This window comes from Pygocentrus nattereri, chromosome 19 (assembly GCF_015220715.1).
Source record: "Pygocentrus nattereri isolate fPygNat1 chromosome 19, fPygNat1.pri, whole genome shotgun sequence".
NCBI classification, from domain to species: domain Eukaryota; kingdom Metazoa; phylum Chordata; class Actinopteri; order Characiformes; family Serrasalmidae; genus Pygocentrus; species Pygocentrus nattereri.
The window spans coordinates 4,933,492-4,952,488 of record NC_051229.1 but is presented as its reverse complement, the minus strand read 5'-3'; the positions used below and the strand labels follow the sequence as shown (position 1 = coordinate 4,952,488).

General features: G+C 41.8%; 1 protein-coding gene across 2 annotated transcripts in view; it reads left to right on the top strand.

Moving 5' to 3' along the window:
* Window positions 1-18,997, top strand: part of ccdc18 (coiled-coil domain containing 18) — a 59,001-nt gene that overhangs the window by 14,241 nt on the left and 25,763 nt on the right. The window contains exons 10-19 of one of the 2 annotated variants that reach the window (XM_017712286.2): window positions 89-176; window positions 1,633-1,850; window positions 6,078-6,188; window positions 6,449-6,580; window positions 7,648-7,776; window positions 7,885-7,962; window positions 9,777-9,893; window positions 11,063-11,230; window positions 16,084-16,226; window positions 18,826-18,989. In XM_017712286.2, coding sequence (XP_017567775.1) covers window positions 89-176; window positions 1,633-1,850; window positions 6,078-6,188; window positions 6,449-6,580; window positions 7,648-7,776; window positions 7,885-7,962; window positions 9,777-9,893; window positions 11,063-11,230; window positions 16,084-16,226; window positions 18,826-18,989 — 1,348 coding nt within the window. Of the gene's footprint in view, window positions 1-88; window positions 177-1,632; window positions 1,851-6,077; window positions 6,189-6,448; window positions 6,581-7,641; window positions 7,777-7,884; window positions 7,963-9,776; window positions 9,894-11,062; window positions 11,231-16,083; window positions 16,227-18,825; window positions 18,990-18,997 lie in introns of both variants that reach the window. The other variant, XM_017712285.2, reaches the window with a different exon arrangement.

Below are 18,997 nucleotides of genomic sequence, written 5' to 3'. Positions count from 1 at the left end.
GTGAGTTTGAGTTTCGCAGAACGCCCAGCTGGTTTGCAAGACTGTTTGTAATGCGATGGTTATAAATCTGTATGTGGTTGTTTTCCAGAATCGTGAGGGCGCACTGTGCGTGAATCCCTGTCTGTTGCCCTCGCTGACTTACACTGCAGCTACAGAACATCTCCAACACAAACCAGGTGAGCTGGTGAGCTGATGACCCTAAACACACTTATATTTTCACCCCATTACCGTTGTCTACATTGTTATATTTAGATGAGATGTGATACGCAATGCTGAATGAATCCAGTGCTTTGAAGAAAATATGGCAACTAATCAGAGAATATCTGCATAACGGTGAATTATGAGCTGGATTATAAAACGGATAGTTATGTACCTAAAATCCAAATGGCTGAGGTTCAAAGCTGTTGTAAAATCCACAATATACACCTACTGACCACCTCACAACAACTGAACTGTGTATCACTGCGCCGTGGCACAAAGAACCTTGTGCTGTTAATGGAATAATCTTTGACTCTCATGCTGCTCGCACGGACCCCCGGGTGTACTGATGAAGTAAGAACCCGGATTTTATTTAAAATGAGGGGCTGACAGCTTATGTTCTTAACTAGAACCAGGCTGGTCAGATAGCTAACAGGCTAAAAGATAAACACCAGCCTGAACATTAATATCACAGACTTGAATTGAAGTACTTACCGTATGATTTACTGTAAAACTGTGGTAAGTCTAAAAAATGTCATTTGAATGGATTACGCACTTCAAACGTTCGTGTTTCTGTGTGTGCTAGATATGAATGTTTAGTAATTCTAGCCTCTACAGCCACACAGTGAATCATTTATCGAGTGAGGATGTGTCTGAGTATCAAATGACTGTTTCTTAGCTGTATTTTGCTCTGTTGGGCTGCAGGATCCAGTATTTAAACTGCTATGTAGTGCACTAGGTAGGGAGCAGGGAGCCGTTTGAGATTCAGCCCCAGCGTGAGAAGAGGGAGCTGCTGGATTGGTGCTAAATAAGACGTGTGGTGATAATCTGGTGACCAGAAAGTGAGAGTTTTGCATTAAACAGTGCTGTTATCATATGTTTGTTCTTATGTGACAAAAACACAGCACTGCTGTGTCTGATCCACTCGTCCCAGCACAACCCACATTAACACATCACCAACACGTCAGTGTTACTGAAGTGCTGAGAATGATCCACCACCCAAATAGTACCTGCTCTGTGAGGGTCCATGGGGGTCCTGAGCACCGAAGAACAGGGTAACAGAGTATCAGAGAAACAGATGGACTACAGTCTGTAACTGTAGAACTACAAAGTGCAGCTAGTACAGTAAGTGGAGCTGATAAGATGGACAATGAGCCTAGAAACAAGGACGTGGTCATAATGTTAAGCCTGATGGGTGTGTGTTAGTACGTAAATATGTTCACATATAATATACATTAAAATATATATATATATATACACACACACATATATATAATTTTTTTTTTTTTTTATCTTGTAATGATGTGCTGACTTATTTTTATGATTGTGTTGTTCTCAAAGCAAAAACGGCAGATAAAGAATGTAAACCAAAAAAAAGCAGAAATTTTAAAAATACCCTTTTATGAATTGTCTGGCCGTTTCTAATCGCGCTAGGTGAGCGATATCAGAAGCTGCTGGCGGTGCTGCAGACTGTGGAGAAGGAGAAGACCAGACAGGCCAGTGCTGCTGAGAACCTACAGGAGAGACTGACCAAAGCTCAGGAGGAGATCTCGTCTTTACAGAACTCCATCACCCAGAGAGCCTCTCACTACCAACAGCTTCACAACCAGCTGCTGGACAAAGCTGCCCAGGCCACCACGCTGGAGAAAGAGGTGAGGGTCAGGCTTCTGTGTCTCTAAATATTGTGAGGCGTTTAGTGATTTGCGGAGTTTGATGCAGCCTGCACATCATCACAGCCGTGATGTTATTGGTGATAACTCCCTCCTCGAGTGTCTCTACTGCTTTAATACAGCAGTTAAATAAATACAGTAAGAAATGAATAAACTGGCCGTGAACGCGGCGTTTAATGTTTTAATGTTCAGTTCCTTCCTCCTAATTATAGCTCCTTAACGAGCTGCTCGTCAGAGTAACGAGCTCCGCCCACTCGCTGCTCAGCCGGCAGTTCGTTCTCCAGCTCCTTACACTAAATTCCCAAACTGTCGTCACCACTGAGCAGCTTTTCTGTTTATTATCACATCAGTTTTACGGCTCAGTCTGATTTGGACCGAATCTGAAGGTCAGACACGTCTGGCGAATGGTGTTGGGTTCATTTCTGACTGATTCCAGGTTGTTCAGCTGTTCTTCTGTCACAGCTGCCGACTGAAAAGCTGCTCAGTGGTGACGACAGTTTGAGAATTTAGTGTCGTCTCGTCTTCAGAGTCGGACCAAACCGGCTGTCGGTCAGATGTGATCTTAACAGCGTCCGTTTTCTGTTTGTGGCAAAGTAAGAAGTGAAAACGTTCAAATGGCTTGAGCGTCTCCTGCAGCTGTGAAAGTTGTTGCTTAGCAACGGCATCTCAGCGGAGTGATAGTGTTTGTGAATAAACCGTGATGTTATGGCGAAATAACAGCACAGTTTGAACGCCTCTCAACCAATCAGCTTGCGTGGCCAGAACTAACTGTAGTACACTCTCAGGGAAATTACTATATTTGGCGAAAACATATAACAATAAATCAAGAAATAACAATAATTGTTTACAGCAGAAACCAATTTTACACCATCGCAACACAGCATATAGTTGTATAGTTATCTTTATTTCTATTTTATTTTTACTTTACCTTTATAATTATATTTATGTTTATAACCATATAGTTACACGTCTTATAATGCTTACCTTTTGTTATTTCCACATTTAGAATTGCTTGGTAGACCAAACAAATGAGTCAGTTGTTTCCCTCTTTGAACATTCCTGTTATCAAATCCGGTCTAAATTCTGATAAATAAAACATCCGTTTATTCTAGTGCTTTTATTGCCACTTCTTACTAGATGCTAAAAGCATAGTATTCATCTGTTTGTCTTAAGTTAGAGTAAACATGAGTGGAGGACTTTGCTATTTGTAGATATTTCCCTTCTCAGTGTGGCTGTTATGGGTTTCGTGACTGTTTTAGATAAGAGTCAATTTGGGCAAAAGTAACGGCATCATGTGTTGTTCCTGACCAGGATTACCTTTTCCAGTGAGCTCTTAGAAGGAACTGTGATGATCAGTATTTTGAGTTAATGTATGGGCCTAACTTCAAGGGGAAGTCCACCCAATTTTCATAATGTCTTAATAATTCAGTCCTTCAGATCTAAACAGTCATGCTGAGTGGTTTGGTTTGAAGTCGTTTGTATTGCATCGTAGGTACATGATTCATTCATCAAGGTACAAACAGTGTTAACGTTCCCTCAAAGGTACAACAGTGGTTTTAAGGTCCAGCTGTGCACCTTTAATAAGTGTTCCCCGGTGGAAAAGTAGGCATTTGTATCTTTTTATAAAATAATGTTTTAAAACAGAACCATTTAATAAAAAGCCTGGCGATGAGACGGGATGTGTGGAGTCAGTACAACTTAGAAAATATAATTTCAGTGGATTATGGTTCAGTTATGTTCCATGACTAAAGTTACTGAGATGTGTCCTTGAGGGTACCATCACAGTGATGAGAAGGGCACTGCCCCAGTGACTGCCCCCAGTGTAGAGGAACTTGCTGACTCTGATTTCTTTACAGTGGTGGTGATAGGAGCCTGTGATAGAATCTGTACAACATATAGACATTTACTGTCCAAAACCACCAGTGAGCCAAGACGCATCTTCTGAGTTTTATATGTAATATTTTAATGGTAAAATGGTGATAAATGTGGCGGAAAAAAAGTTTTCTTTGGGGAAAACTATCATAAAACTATCGTAAAACAGTGTCGCAGACATCAGGTGGCGTATATCTAACCATTTCATGTAATGACTTCCTCTGAGGGAGATTTTAGAGGTGGACGTCTGGTTCCTATCACCACCACTGTGAGCAGGTCTGACTCGGTAAGTTTCTCTACAAGGGAGAGTTTCTCACCAAAACCACTCTGAATGACTCTGTTTACGTCTCGGCCATTGCATTAAGTAGAATTTTTTAAAAATCGGTGTAGTTCCCCTTTAAGTATGTTTGAATTATTGATGCTGAATTAACCTCTTCAAACTGCAGGCTTATCATTGTGATTCATAAGAAGATTATAACCCAGGAATTAGTATGAATTTTACAGTTAAGACTATGAAACCAGTGTGGATCTATATTATGTGTAGTGAAGGTCTCTGTGAGACCACCAGTGGCTCCTAAATGCACTTCATTATATTCTTCATAACTTTCATATTTCATAAGCTTCATTCAGAAGCTGGGCGTCGTATGAGGCTGTAACTCTTCTTTCCAGGCTAATAGATGATGTCATTTTAAACCCTTATAATAAAAGAAGCTATAAAATATCTCAGCAGTGAAATGAAAGCATATGTAATATGTGTAGATCACAAAACACATTTCTGTTAATTTGAGGGGCTTTTACAAAAAAAAAAGAATTGATGGACTAATCAAAATACACCCTGGAGAAGGTTAAGTTCCAGCCAGAACGGGTATCAGGTACACTATATTTCCAAAAGTATTCCTCTGGCTTCACACGCATATGAACTTGATGATGTCGGCCCACCCTTTGCAGCTATAACAGCTTCAATTCTTCTGGGAAGGCTTTCCACAAGAGTTAGGAGTGTTTATGGGAATTTCTGACCGTTCTTCCAGAAGCACATTTGTGAGGTCAGACACTGATGTTGGACGAGAAGGCCTGGCTCACAGTCTCCGCTCTAATTCATCCCAAATCTGTTCTATCAGGTTGAGGTCAGGACTCTGTGCAGGCCAGTCAAGTTCTTCCACACCAAACTGGCTCATCCGTGTCTTTATGGACCTGCTTTGTGCACTGGTGCGCAGTCATGTTGGAGCAGGAAAGGGCCGTCCCCAAACTGTTCCCACAAAGTTGGGAGCGTGAAATTGTCCAAAATCTCTTGGTGCTGAAGCTTTAAGAGTTCCTTTCACTGGAGCTAAGGGGCCGAGCCCAACTCCTGAAAAACAACCCCACACCATGATCCCCCCTCCACCAAACTTTACACTCGGAACAGTGCAGTCAGACGAGTACCGTTCTCTTGGAGATCGCCAAACCCAGATTCATCCATCGGATTTCCAGACGGAGAAGCGTTACACCACTGCATTCCACGCTTTGCATTGCGCTTGGTGATGTAAGGCTTGGATGCAGCTGCTCGGTCATGGAAACCCATTCCATGAAGCTCTCTACGCTGTTCTTGAGCTGATCTGAAGGCCACATGAAGTTTGGACGTCTGTATTGATTGACTCTGCAGAAAGTTGGTGACCTCTGCGCACTATGCCCCTCAGCATCTGCTGTCCACTTTGTTATAATCCCACTGACAGTGGACTGTGGAATATTTAGTAGTGAGGAAATTTCACGGTACCACGCTGGAATTCACTGAGCTCCTGAGAGCGACCCATTCTTTCACTAATGTCTGTAGAAGCAGTCTGCAGGCCTAGGGGCTCGGCTTTATACACCTGTGGCCATGGAAGTGACTGGAACACCTGAATTCAATGATTTGGATGGGGGAGTGAAAACTTTTGGAAGTATAGTGCACTTGAGTCTCTGGGAATAAAGCAGAAAAAAATATATTTAACAGAAAATTACACAGAAGCCACAACAACTAAATGCAGTATTTTTATTTATTTATTTATTTATTTTTGTATTTACTGTGTCCACCTTTTTCTTTACTACAGTTTCTATTCTTTTCAGGAGACTCGCTTTGAGGTTTTCAAAGAAATCTACAGTGATATTTTCATTGTTGGTGGGCTGCACTTTCTGCTTCCCATCCAACAATTTGAACTGTTTGGGTGGTCAGTCCACTGTACTGAGAGAACATCAGTGGATTTGTGATGCTTTCAATCAAAAACAAGTCACCATATCACCATATTGCCCCAACTAGGACTAGAATTCCCCTTTAATGTGAATAGTCTTAACCCCTGTCCTCTGTTGGGTGATGTGTCTTGGCAGCTGAAAAAGAAGAACTCACGTCTGTCTTCACTGGAAAAACAGCTGCAGGAGAAAACATCTGCTTACTCACAGGTTGCCATCAAAATCAGCCAACTAGAGCAGGAGCTGCTGGTAATCCAAATACACATCCTTCTTCATACACTACCATTCAAAAGCAATCACAGTTTTCATGTTTGAAATCAGTGTGTTTAGTTATATAGTTGAGTAACTTGGTTGCTTGTAAACATATAATATAATCGTAATACACAGTGACGTCCACTTCACACGTTTCAGTCAGGTAATCCAAACTTTTGAACAGTTGTGTTTATGCATACACCCACAAGTCAAGTGTTCAATTCTAGTTTTTGTTTTGATTTTCTTTGTAATTAAAGGAAAGGGACAGCAGTATTCATCACTATCAGTCAGTGTTAACCAAGAGACAAAGAGAGCACCAGCAGGCCCTGGAGAAGTCCAAACTAGCAGAGGAGAACAAAAGCAAGGACCTGAAGGACAGGATAGAGGTGGTGAGTATTAAAGGGCCCATGCCATGGAAAAACATTTTCATCCAGAAGAGCATTTGTGAGGTCAGACACTGATGTGGGATGAGAGGGCCTGGCTCGCTATCTCTGTTATAGTCCATCCCAAAGGTGTTGATGGGGTTAAGGTCAGGGCTGTGTGAGGGCCAGTCAGGTTCTTCCACACGAAACTCACCCAGCCAGGCCTTTATGGACCTTTCTTTGTGCACTGGGGCTCAGTCATGCTGGAACAGAAAAGGTTCTTCCCCAAACTGTTCCCACAAAGCTGTAGGTGGACAATTGTCCAAAAATTCTTGGTGCTGAAGCATTAAGATTTCCCTTCACTGGAACTAAGGGTTCTAGGCAAACCCCTGAAAAACAACCCCATATCATTATCCCTCCTCCACCAAACTTTACAGCTGGCACAGTGCAGCCAGGCAGGTATCGTTCTCTTGGCATTCACCAAACCCAGACCCGTCCATCAGACTGACCGATAGAGAAGTGTGATTCGTCACTCCACAGAATGTTTCTACTGTTCCAGAGTCCAGTCGCAGCATGTTTTACACTGCTTCCCCATAACCGAATACATTGCTTGCGTGTAGCTACTCGGCTATGAAAACCCATTTTGTGAAGCTCCTGATTTGCAGTTCTTTTGCCGATGCTGCTTCCAGAGGCAGTTGTGAACTCTTTATTGAGTGAGTCAACAGAGGATCGGCACTGTGCGCTTCAGCACTCGCAGTCTATCGCTTTGTGGCTGAGCTGTTGTTGCTCTGAGCTTCCATGTCACAGTAATAGCACCTACAGTTGACCGGGGCAGATCTAGCAGGACAGAAATGAAACAAACTGGCTTGAGGCAGAGGTGGCGTCCTACGACAGCGTTATGTTTAAAGTCACTGAGCTCGTCAGTACGACCCTCTACTGCCAGTGGTTTTCTATGGGTGTGGCTGGAACTCCTGTTATTATGGGGCAAGTCTCAATACTTTTGTCTCTCTGTATGTGTGTGTGTGTGTGTGTATATACATATATAACGTGTGTGTGTGTGTGTGTGTGCGTTTGTGTGTTGTATGTAGCTGCAGTTGTCTCTGGCTCAAAGTCAGGCTGAAGTGGAGGATTTGAAGGAGACTTTGTCTGTGCTCCATTTAGAGAAGAAAGAGGCACAGCACCAGAACTGCCTACTGCAACAGTCTGTGGCCCAGCTCACCCAGGTCAGCGTCTCCAGCCATATCCTGGAACTGCCAGCATTCGTTTAACAGCAGATGTGCGGTTTGCGTTAGATTTTGTAAGTGCGAATGAATGTCTTGCTCCTAATGTAGGATACTGAGATGAAGGCCAAACGTAGTGAAGAGGCAGTCCGTAGCTTTAAAGAGCAGGCTGCAGAATCTGCTTCTAAGGTGAGTGCATATCATTATCATTCAGTTCCTCTGGGTTTCTGGTAAACTTAACAAGACTGTAACTGTTGGTCATGCTAGCGGTACAGTAATCCACTGATTATTAAAGTCAGCGATTAAGTGAGATTAAGAGCTTTCTGTATAGGCCAAACAACAAAATGGTTGTAATGTTTTGTCACCGTTTAGTTAAGAATCTTTAAGAGATTTCGGGAATATTCCTTTGTAAAAAATTTGCAACCTCATTTCCAAAAAAGTTGGGATGCTGTGCGAAATGTGAATAAAAACAAAATGCAATGATGTGCAAATCATTTAAGCGCTATATTTAATTGAAAATAGTACAAAGACAACATATAAAATGTCAAAACTGAGAAATTTTATTATTTTGAAAAAAACATATATGTTCATTTAGAATTTGATGCCAACAACACGTTCTAAAAAAGTTGGGATGTGGGCAACAAAAGGCTGGTAAAGTTGTGTAATGCTAAAAAAAATAAACAATAACATGAAATGGGTATAAAGAAGAATATAAAGAGGGGGAGTCTTTCAGAAGTAAAGTTGAGGAGGGGTTCACCACTCTGTGAAAGACTGCATGAGCAAATTGCGCAACAATTCAAGAATAACATTTCTCAATATAAAATAGCAAAGAGCTGTTGCTTTTCATCATGTACAGTACATAATAAGATGAAAATCTCTGTTTGTGAGGGACGAGGCCAAAAACCAGTATTTGCTGGCCGTGATCTTTGCGCCCTCAGGCAGCACTGCATTAAAAACAGACATAATTCTCTAGTGGAAATCACTGCATGGGCTCAAACACTTCTGAAAACCATGGTCTGTGGCAACATCCACAAATGCATTTTATAATTCTAAAACACGAAAAACAAACAAAATATAAACAGGATCCAGAAACGCTGCCACCTTCTCTGGGCCGAGCTTATTTAAAAAGGACTGGGGGAGGTGGAAAAGTGTTCTGTGATCCGACAAATCAAAATCTGCCATTCTTTTTGGAAATCACGGACACTGTGTCCACCTGGCTGAAGACCATCAGGCTTGTTATCAGTATTCTTGATGGTATAGGGCTGCATTAGTGCACATGGCATGGCTGAAGTACACATCTGTGAAGGCATCGTTAATGCTGAAGGATATATACATGTTTTGGCAACATATGCTGCCATCCAGACGACGTCTTTTTCAGAGAAGGCCTTTCAGCAAGTAATTATTTCAGCAAGATGATGTCAAACCACATTCTGCATGTATTACAGCAGCATTGCTCTGTATTAAAAGAGTCTGGGTGCTAAACTGACCTGCCTGCATTTGGCACATTATGAAATGAAAAATGCAAAAAAGATTTCCAGAACCAAACAGCTGGAATTCTGTAACAAACAAGAATGAAAAAGCATTTCACTTTCAAAACTACAGAGAAGAGGTGATGAAACACAGTGGTAAACAGGACATTTTTTGGAATTTGTTGTCTGTATTATATTCAAAATGGGCATTTCAGTATTTTTCCAAAAACACAATTTCGAGTTCAACATTTCATTTGTTGTCTTTGTAGTATTTTCACTTAAAATATGGTTCAATAATGTTATAATCACATAATGATTGGTATTTTTTTTAATGTGGCAAAAAGTGCAGATAACTGAGTGTGTCCATCAGCAGGTGGAACTGGAGTTCCAAAAAAGTCCCCATTTTCATACATTTGAACATTGCAGCTTTGAAAAATCCATGGTGAATGTAGTGATACTCAGGCGAGAAGTATTTACAGTATTGGTGCTACTGTAATGTAACTCTCAGTGGTATGTTTTGCGTTGTTTGTCCAGATTAAGTTTCTGGAGACAGAGCTGTCCTGCTGTAAGGAAGAACTGAGTGGTTGTCTGCAGCAGATGGAGAAGGCCAGGCAGCAACATGAGACGCAGCTGGAGCTCAGAAACTCTGAGGTCTGCCATTGCATTAATCATTATTCTAATTTGGGGTTAAAATTATTCCATTATTATTATTATTATTATTAATTAAGACAACCCCCATGTGGACCATGGTGCATGCCCCAGTTTAGGTGCCCCTGCATTAAACAGATCAGACAAATAGGTGCAACGTCTTTTCCAATGATATATAACATGTAATAATACAACAACATACACCATCCTTGCATTTGAGAAAGGGTAACTTTATAGGAGAAGAAATGTTTTTAACTTGACGTCTGTTAATGTAACTGTTGATCTATTCACCAGTAAAGATCAGTAAAAGGCAGATGAGATCAAATTGAGTGATTTTCTTATGACAGCAACGATATGTAAAGTCCCAGCAGAATGCCTTTTAGAGCTGTATTGACTCTGCATATATATATACAGTGTTCCCTCACCACTTTGCGGTTCACCTTTCGCAAACTCTGTTCATCACGGGTTTTCAAAAAATATGAATGGAAAAAATATATCGCAGATTTTCGCTACTTCACGGGTTTTCTGCGGAACTCGATCTGTCAAAATCTATAAAAATATATTAAAAATATCAATTCTAACAATAAAGGATGTTATAAATCATAAAATATTACGATTTACAGTAAGTAGTGCATATTTACTCAGTGGATGAATACACACCGAAAACGAGAAGCAGCATCGCCCGCCTGAGACGCTACTTGCCTACATGAGATTGTAAACAACACGCAGTAAGTGTTAAGGTACAAAACATGCACAGAACAGTGTGGGAATGGTTATTAAGGGAATGGGAAAGGTTTCTGTAGCGTAAAAGTGTGGGGGAGGGTTTATAAAGCCTTAAAATTGTGTATAAATACGTAAATAAATAAATAAATATAGCGTCCCTACTTCGCGGATTTTCGTTTATCATGGGTGGTCCTGGAACGTAACACCCGTGATAAACGAGGGAACACTGTGTGTGTGTGTGTGTGTGTGTGTGTGTGTGTGTGTGTGTGTGTATGTATATATATATATATATATATATATATATATATATATATATATATATATATATATGTATATGTATATGTATGTGTGTGTGTGTGTGTGTGTGTGTGTGTGTGTGTGTGTGAACGTGTATATATATGTATATGTACACGGCTGTATGGGTGAATGTTGTTCTATGCGTGTGTTAGCTGTCAGCCCTGCAGGAGGCTGTGAAGAGCAGAGCTTTGGCCTGTAAGAGCTCCACCGAGGAGAACCTGCAGCTGCAGCGCTCCATCCAGCGGCAGCACAGTATGCTGCAGGAGAGCACCACCCGCATAGCACAGCTGGAGGAGAGCCAGAGTCAGCTACAGAGCCAGGTGCACACAAACGTTCATACAGACATAAATGTTTGTGCAGTGTCTTTTATTTTGTTTTTAGTTGAAGGAACTAGCGTTACAGAGTCAAGAGAAACAAAACATGCTGAAATATGTCGTTGGTGTCGCAAGTCACTCAAAGTCTTTACATATTGACGTCACATGCAAAGGAGGTCCGGCTCGACGTTTAGGTCTCAAATGCAAAATCAACATTACGCTGATGAAGATATGATGAAAATAGTACATAATTGCTAAACTGGCACCTCAGTATGTAGTACACGCCTGTTGATTATCATATCTTGGGATAGATTTCAACCTGATTCTTTTTCTTTCAGTCAGTATATTATTTAAGTGGCTTAAAACAATTTTAAGGAAAAACAAATGACACGTACTTGTTTTACTCAGGGCAGACCAAGAATAGAATATTATCATATAATAGTTCTTCTACCTTGACCGTTCCCTTTAATAAAGAGCTGAAAAGTAAACGTGTTATCTACATAATGAAGTTAGGTAGCCAGGCTGCTAACCTTAGCTACCGTTAATGATGTAAAAAAAAAGGTCAAACAAGATCAAAGCACGATAAATTGGAAGTTAGGAATATCCTGACCGCTCTTGGTGCCGTTGGTCAGAGCATCGCTGCTCTCCAGTTTGTTTTCCAGCTGGGCGCACTAATGTTATTCCTCCTAATAAACAGACACATGTTCAGCTCCATCTCCTCATCATTCACCACCATCACTGTAATGTTTTATCATCAACATTAACACACAAAGTTGGTGGAGCTCGTGTCTTCAGCGTCTGAGAATTTTAAAAATCTGTTAGGAGCAAAAAAAAAAAAAACCTTACTAGTCAAAGCAGCGTTTTCAGTGTAGATTAAAGTAGCGTCATTATGCTGGTTATAGTGAACTGTGCTGCTCATCACTGCATAAAACAATAGAAACAGACGGTTAAAACAGAAGGTAACAGCTCTGGGGTTGACAAGGTTGGGACAGAATTTAGGAAATTTAATCTAGTTAGAAAGTTTCTGTAATGCTGTTTTCTCCTCTGGAGTTAATGAGGAGATTATGAACTTCAGAAATGTTGTTCTGTATTATACAGCAGTGAGTTCCGGCCATGCAAGCTGATTGGTTGAGAAGCGTTCTAACTGTACTGTTATTTCGCCAGAACATCTTTTTTTTTTTTTCATAAACACTAGCACTCCGCTGAGACACCGTTGCTAAGCAACGACTTTGGCAGCTGTAGGAGACGCTCAAGCCATTTGATGAACGTTTTTACTTCTTACTTTTTGCCACAAACAGAAAAACGGACACTGTTAAGATCACATCTGACCGACAGCCGATTTGGTCCGACTCTGAAGATGAGACTACACTAAATTCCCAAACTGTCAGTCGGCCTGTGTGGAGCTGGAGAACGAACTGCCAGCTGTGCACTGAGTGGGCGGAGCTCGTTACTCTGATGAGCAGCTCGTTAAGGAGCTATAATTAGGAGGAAGGAACTGAACATTAAAACATATTAAAGCCGCGTTCACGGCCAGTTTATTCATTTCTTACTGTATTTATTTAACTGCTGTATTAAAGCAGTAGAGACACTCGAGGAGGGAGTTATTAACTGAATGTTATTAACACCGTGATGTTGTTTCACGATAACATGCAACCTCAAGTGTTCTATTGCTTAAATAGCTTCTATAGTAAATTCAGTCCTAACTGAAGTTGCCAAGGTGGTTAAGCAAGTAAGATAACATTTCAGACATAAGAGGTTTCTGTAGTATAACGCTGGACTGCACTGTCATTTCAAAGGGATACTATTAGTACATTAGTAGCGCATGAGGGTTGGTCAACAGTCAAATCAAATTTATTTGTAGCGCTTTTTACAACTGATGTTGTCACAAAGCAGCTTCACAAAAATCCAGAAAAGGCAAAGTTTTAACGAGAATGTAAAAGTCCCAGGTGAGCAAACCAGGGGCGATCGTGGCCAGGAGAACCTCCCTCAGAGCTGAGGGAGAAACCTTGGGAGGAACCAAGGCTCACAAGGGGGGGGACCCACCCTCCTCTGGTCAGACTACCTACAGAGTTATTATACTACTAATATTAATAGCAGTAGTGTTAGTAGTAATAATAGCCAGGAGTCCATGAAAACTTCAGCGTAGGGTGGGCAGCTAGTCCAAGGCAGGTGGCGGTAGCTGGGGCGTGGGCAGCTGGTCTGAAGCGGGTAGCAGGAGAGCTCGACAGCCAGTTGTCCATCAGTGTCCGGCCAGACAGGTGGGCGGTCATTTACTCGGAAAAAGGCAGGGAGATGGTATTAGTTTTGTTCTGTTTGGGTGTATGTGACAGTGACCTTAGCTTGTTGTTGAAAGCTCACATGCTTTTCCCACTGCTGTGTGCTCCCCTGGTGAAGCCTGGCTCGCAGCTAAACGGCTCAATAATAGAGTCTATTATGTGAGCTGGTATAGAAGACGGGGGTACTCAAGGGCAACTCTGCTCCAACACAAAGCCAACTTTTCCAGTGGAGCATTTTTGGAAACAGCATTAATAGCTGCATCCAAGGAGCCCATTCATTGTTTTAGGCTTCCTCTCAAAAACATTGATCTTGTGAATTTTATTCAGTAACTCTCTTAGCAAGGATTGTAGTTGCCATACAAAAAATCATGCAAAGACTTTTCTGAAAAAAGGTTCAACTGAATGTAGGTCAGTGCTACAAAGTGGGTCACGCTAATATAGGGATGCTTTTTCCTTTGCATAGCATTTAACACATTTTTATTGAAGTCTTTCTACTTCTGTTTTTAGGTAAAGCATAAATGAAAACCACTGGATGGTTTGTTACTGTTCAGTTAAGCTACCATTTCAAAAGTCTGGACTTTTGGACTCAACACTGTAGGTTGCAGTTAAATGTATAAAATTATTCTGAATGTCGTCCTTTACACTTTCACGGGTTCAGCTAGTCAGTAGGACACTAGAACGGTCTTTCTCAATCTGGGTGCCGCCTGGCTTCGTCATGGGTGCCATCAAAAAACTAATCTGGTGTAGCTGACGTAAAAAAATGAATTAAAATTCCAAGAGACGATAGTTACACAGCTTATGAAAAGCAGGTCATTAGCTGCCTTTAAAAAAAAACAAAAAAAAACGTCATCACAGTTTGTCTCATGTGCCCCTTTCCGTATTTGTGCGAACTGCACTTTTCGAGCCTAACTTACAACATGAACAAGTACAGAGTGCTTGAGCGCTGTGGACCAGAAGGTCTGTGTCTGCCTCTCATCCATCTCTGCCAGAAATAGGGCAGTTGTGTGCAGCGTCCCAGGCTCAGGTTTCCCATTGATAGTAAGTCACGTTCCCCACCCCCCAGAAATCATGTACGCCGTGTGTCTTGGCTGTCAACATCTGTGTTTACCTGCAAACGTTTTTATGCTCACTCTACTCCACCATATGAACAGAAATCTTTGTTTACATGCTCACAAGTGATCCGATCCCAACTTACACACGTAAAGAACCACTGAGTGTAGACGTTACCATGACAGCGAACATCACAGGAGGTCCAATCAAAGTGCGATGAGTTTTCAGTTTTTAACTGCTTTAAAATGACGACAGACTCAGGAAAACGTCCTTCACACGTCCTTATTAAAGAAGGCCGAGAGGAAGACGTCGTGTTCTGAGACACATGAGCTGGACGTCCGTCCCGCCGCCGTCTTTTAAAGATCAGAGCATGAACTTCGTCTCCTCTGCAGACCAGTTTCTGCTCCGCCTTGTTGAACGGTATAAACTCTCACTGTGACGCGACGCACATGCAGAACGGACTTAAACTTTCCGATAGGGAATGTAATCGGATACAGGCGTTTACACGGATATTATTCCTCTATTTAACAGATTATTTACAGGAATACCCACCTCGATCAGTTGGATAGAAACTATTCCTAATGGCCTCAGTCGGAATAGACTGTTCTGATTGAGGTGTTTACATGGACGTATTCTATTCCAGTTGAGCTGTTAGTTGGATCATGGATTATTAGGCTGCATGTAAACGTGGCTAGAAGGATGCAGAATATACGTTTTTAAATATTGTTGCAGACTGTGGTGACTTGAGATTTTGCATACTTCTGAAGGGTGTCGTGACTGAAATAAGGGTTAAGAAACGTCCAGAGTGGCAAATGGAGCTGTAGGATATAAAAAATTAATTTATAATTAAATGAATATCCAGAATTCAGTCATATTAATATCCAGAATTTAATCGTATTTCAGTCTCAAGGCAGATAACTTGAAAAATCAGAGTAAATAAATAATTGCAGCATATTATTTCTCATTTTATTCGCGTCCTGCAATGTAAAAATGTAAAAAATACTTTGTGACGATTAGTTCATAATAATTAAATCCATCTTTTATATATTGCTATTTTATATAAAACTAGAAGGAGAAAGTTCTGGATAGTTTCACAAAACCCTTGCTGAGAAATCCACGGTTGGTTGCTAAGGTGTTGCAAGGCCATTTCTGTGGACTTCTGGGTAATTGCCAAGGTGTTGCCAAGGTGTTGCTGCAGTATCCCAGGTGGTTGCTGGGTGTTGCTAGGCTGTCTGTCAAACCAATGTCATAACAAAAATTGTTTATATGGTGACTGATTCCAAACGTTTGAATGGTAAAGCCCTTTTTTTATCGTTTAAACCTTTTTAAAAATTCCTCTCATTTACTAACGTCACTGCCAGTGACAGCCCTGCTCTGTTTATTGTGTTGTTTTCTCTTTGTTTGGACATTTTGTGCTTTAATAAACATCAGACAAGCATATTCATATAACAGTACAGTGACCCAGCTGGCTGAAAGAAGTCTCTCCGACCTGCAGACAGATTTTGAGATAACATGGCCTGTTTGCTCCCATAGGTGTCCCGTCTGGAGCAGGAGCTGGAAAGGGAGCGTTCTGCCCTGACCGAGGAGATGAGAAGAAGGGAGGAGGAGGTGGAGGAGGCCAGGCTTGCGATGCAGAAGAAAGAGAAGCAGGCAGCCGAACTCTCTGCATCTATAACGTGAGACTCCGTGACCGCTTTTCTCCTCAAGTAATGCTTCCCTCTTAATGCTGCACTGATTTTTAACTGGAGTTGAGATCCAGTCCTCGGTTTAGGACATGGTGCGTGCCGCTAAGTTGTAGTTATTAGCCACAGGCGTAACTATTCCAAAAGTTCATAATTCATTTGAAACGATGCAGTAGCGTCTTGATTCAGTACCTTTTTAATAATAGGCAGTCTGAAAATGTAGCTTGAATTTGATGCATTAATAACATTGAATTGTTAACGGCACATTTATGTTAATGATTTTCCTGGTTTGACCCTGTGTGTTGCTATGACTGGTTCCAGGTGACTCAGCAACTGTAAACCTGTCACACTAGCCGTGACGGAGCCTTACAATACATTACATTAATACAGTACAGCGGATTGTTTCTGTTTCACCAGAAAGCCGTCAGAAAATGAAAACTAAAACCTGTCTCAGCTCCGCTGTTAAAGTTAGGTAACGTTCCTCTATCCATTTGCAAAGTAGCACGAAACTCACAGTCCACGTTGGCACACTTTTGTTACCTTGACTTTCCAGTGAAGCACAATGTAATCTCTGACCAGAAGGAAAATTTGCTGGTGTGGAATCTGAAGCAGCAGAATGGTCAGTAAGCAGTGGTCTACATGTTTATTGTAATAATAGTTTATTTTTAGCTTTTGCTTATTACTTACTGTACCTCATAAATAATGGGCTTAAACAAAGCGCCAGATTTTTTCCTGTGGTGGTAATTTAGCTCTTGGTGAACAAAACCTCAGTTTGTCAAACGTTTTATTGCTACAGCTCTTCACATTTGGCGGATATGTTTAAGATGATTAATTGAGTATTAGTCAATTAATTCACACGAATAATCAAATATCAAAGTATCAGTTTTTGCAGCCCTGTTATAATCCAACAAAAGTAAAGGATTTCTTTCATAACCGTGCATAACCAGCATCATTGAATTCAGGTGTTCCAGTCACTTCCATGGCCACAGGTGTATAAAGCCGAGCCCCTAGGCCTGCAGACTGCTTCTACAGACATTAGTGAAAGAATGGGTCGCTCTCAGGAGCTCAGTGAATTCCAGCGTGGTGCCGTGATCGGACGCCACCTGTGCAGCAAGTCCAGTCGTGAAATTTCCTCACTACTAAATATTCCACAGTCCACTGTCAGTGGGATTATAACAAAGTGGAAGCGATTGGGAACGACAGCAACTCAGCCACGAAGTGGTCGGCCACGTAAAATGACAGAGCGGGGTCAGCGGATGCTGAGGGGCATAGAGCACTGAGGTCACCAACTTTCTGCAGAGTCAATCACTACAGACCTCCAAGCTTCATGTGGCCTTCAGATCAGCTCAATAACAGTGTAGAGAGCTTCATGGAATGGGTTTCCATGGCCGAGCAGCTGCATCCAAGCCTTACATCACCAAGCGCAATGCAAAGCATCGAATGCTGTGGAGTAAAGCGCCGCCACTGGACTCTAGAGCTGATGGACAAGTGGATGAGTCTGGCTTTGGTGGTTGCCAGGAGAACGGTCCTCGTCTAACTGCATTGTGCCAAGTGTAAAGTTTGGTGGAGGGGGGATCATGGTGTGGGGGTGTTTTTCAGGAGTTGGGCTCGGCCCCTTAGTTCCAGTGAAAGGAACTCTTAAAGCTTCAGCACCAAGAGATTTTGGACAATTTCATGCTCCCAACTTTGTGGGAACAGTTTGGGGACGGCCCCTTCCTGTTCCAACATGACTGAGCACCAGTGCACAAAGCAGGTCCATAAAGACATGAATGAGCCAGTTTGGTGTAGAAGAACTTGACTGGCCTGCACAGAGTCCTGACCTCAACCCCATAGAACACCTTTGGGATGAATTAGAGCGGAGACTGTGAGCCAGGCCTTCTCGTCCAGCATCAGTGTCTGACCTCACAAATGCGCTTCTGGAAGAACGGTCAAAAATTCCCATAAACACTCCTAAACCTTGTGGAAAGCTCTATATACATATATATTATGTATATGTATGTATGTGTGTATACATACATAAGCATATGCAGCACTAGAATTTGCAGCCCTCCTTGATTCTGTACAAAATTGCTGTATGTTCTTAGTCTTGTGATTCTATGGCCACACCATTTTGTTGTGAATGATCTTATTGGACCAGTGCAAGGTCAAAACAGGCTTAGTTAACTGGGGTTTGTGGTTAAAGCTGTTCCAAACTGGACATATTTAGATTACAGGCCTCTGAACACCCTCGGGCACTGTGTTTTATCCTGAAGGGTGTCCCAGTGAGTCTTATGACTGTGTGAGGCTTTTCATTGTATCCACAGCCACTCCTTCTGCAGTATGACGCTATAAATAAACAGCCACTCTGAGCCCTTCCCTGGTTTTCTCTGCAGTTTTATACTGGGGCTGAGGTTTAAAGGCTATAGATATTGGATAATCCCTGGAAGGAAAAGCAAAGGAAAAACTTGATTTCTGGACTTCTTGTCATTTCTCCAGCACTTGATCTCTTAAGAAATCGTCACAACAGTGTTTTTTAGGTGCTGTAAACTTCTGAAAAAAATGCTGATGGAAATGTATCGGGCATCTTAAGCTTACTTCTGTTTGTGTTTTGCAGGCAGCTGAGCTCCGAGATGAACACCTGTCGAGGGGAGCTGTCCGAGATGGAACAGGAGCTGCTCCATTTGAGGAGGGACAGCAGTGCAAAAGCCTCGCAGCTCGTCCAGATGGAGGAAACGCTGCAGGAGACCAAAGGCCTGCTGGACAAGAAGAGTGAACTGGGTATGCTG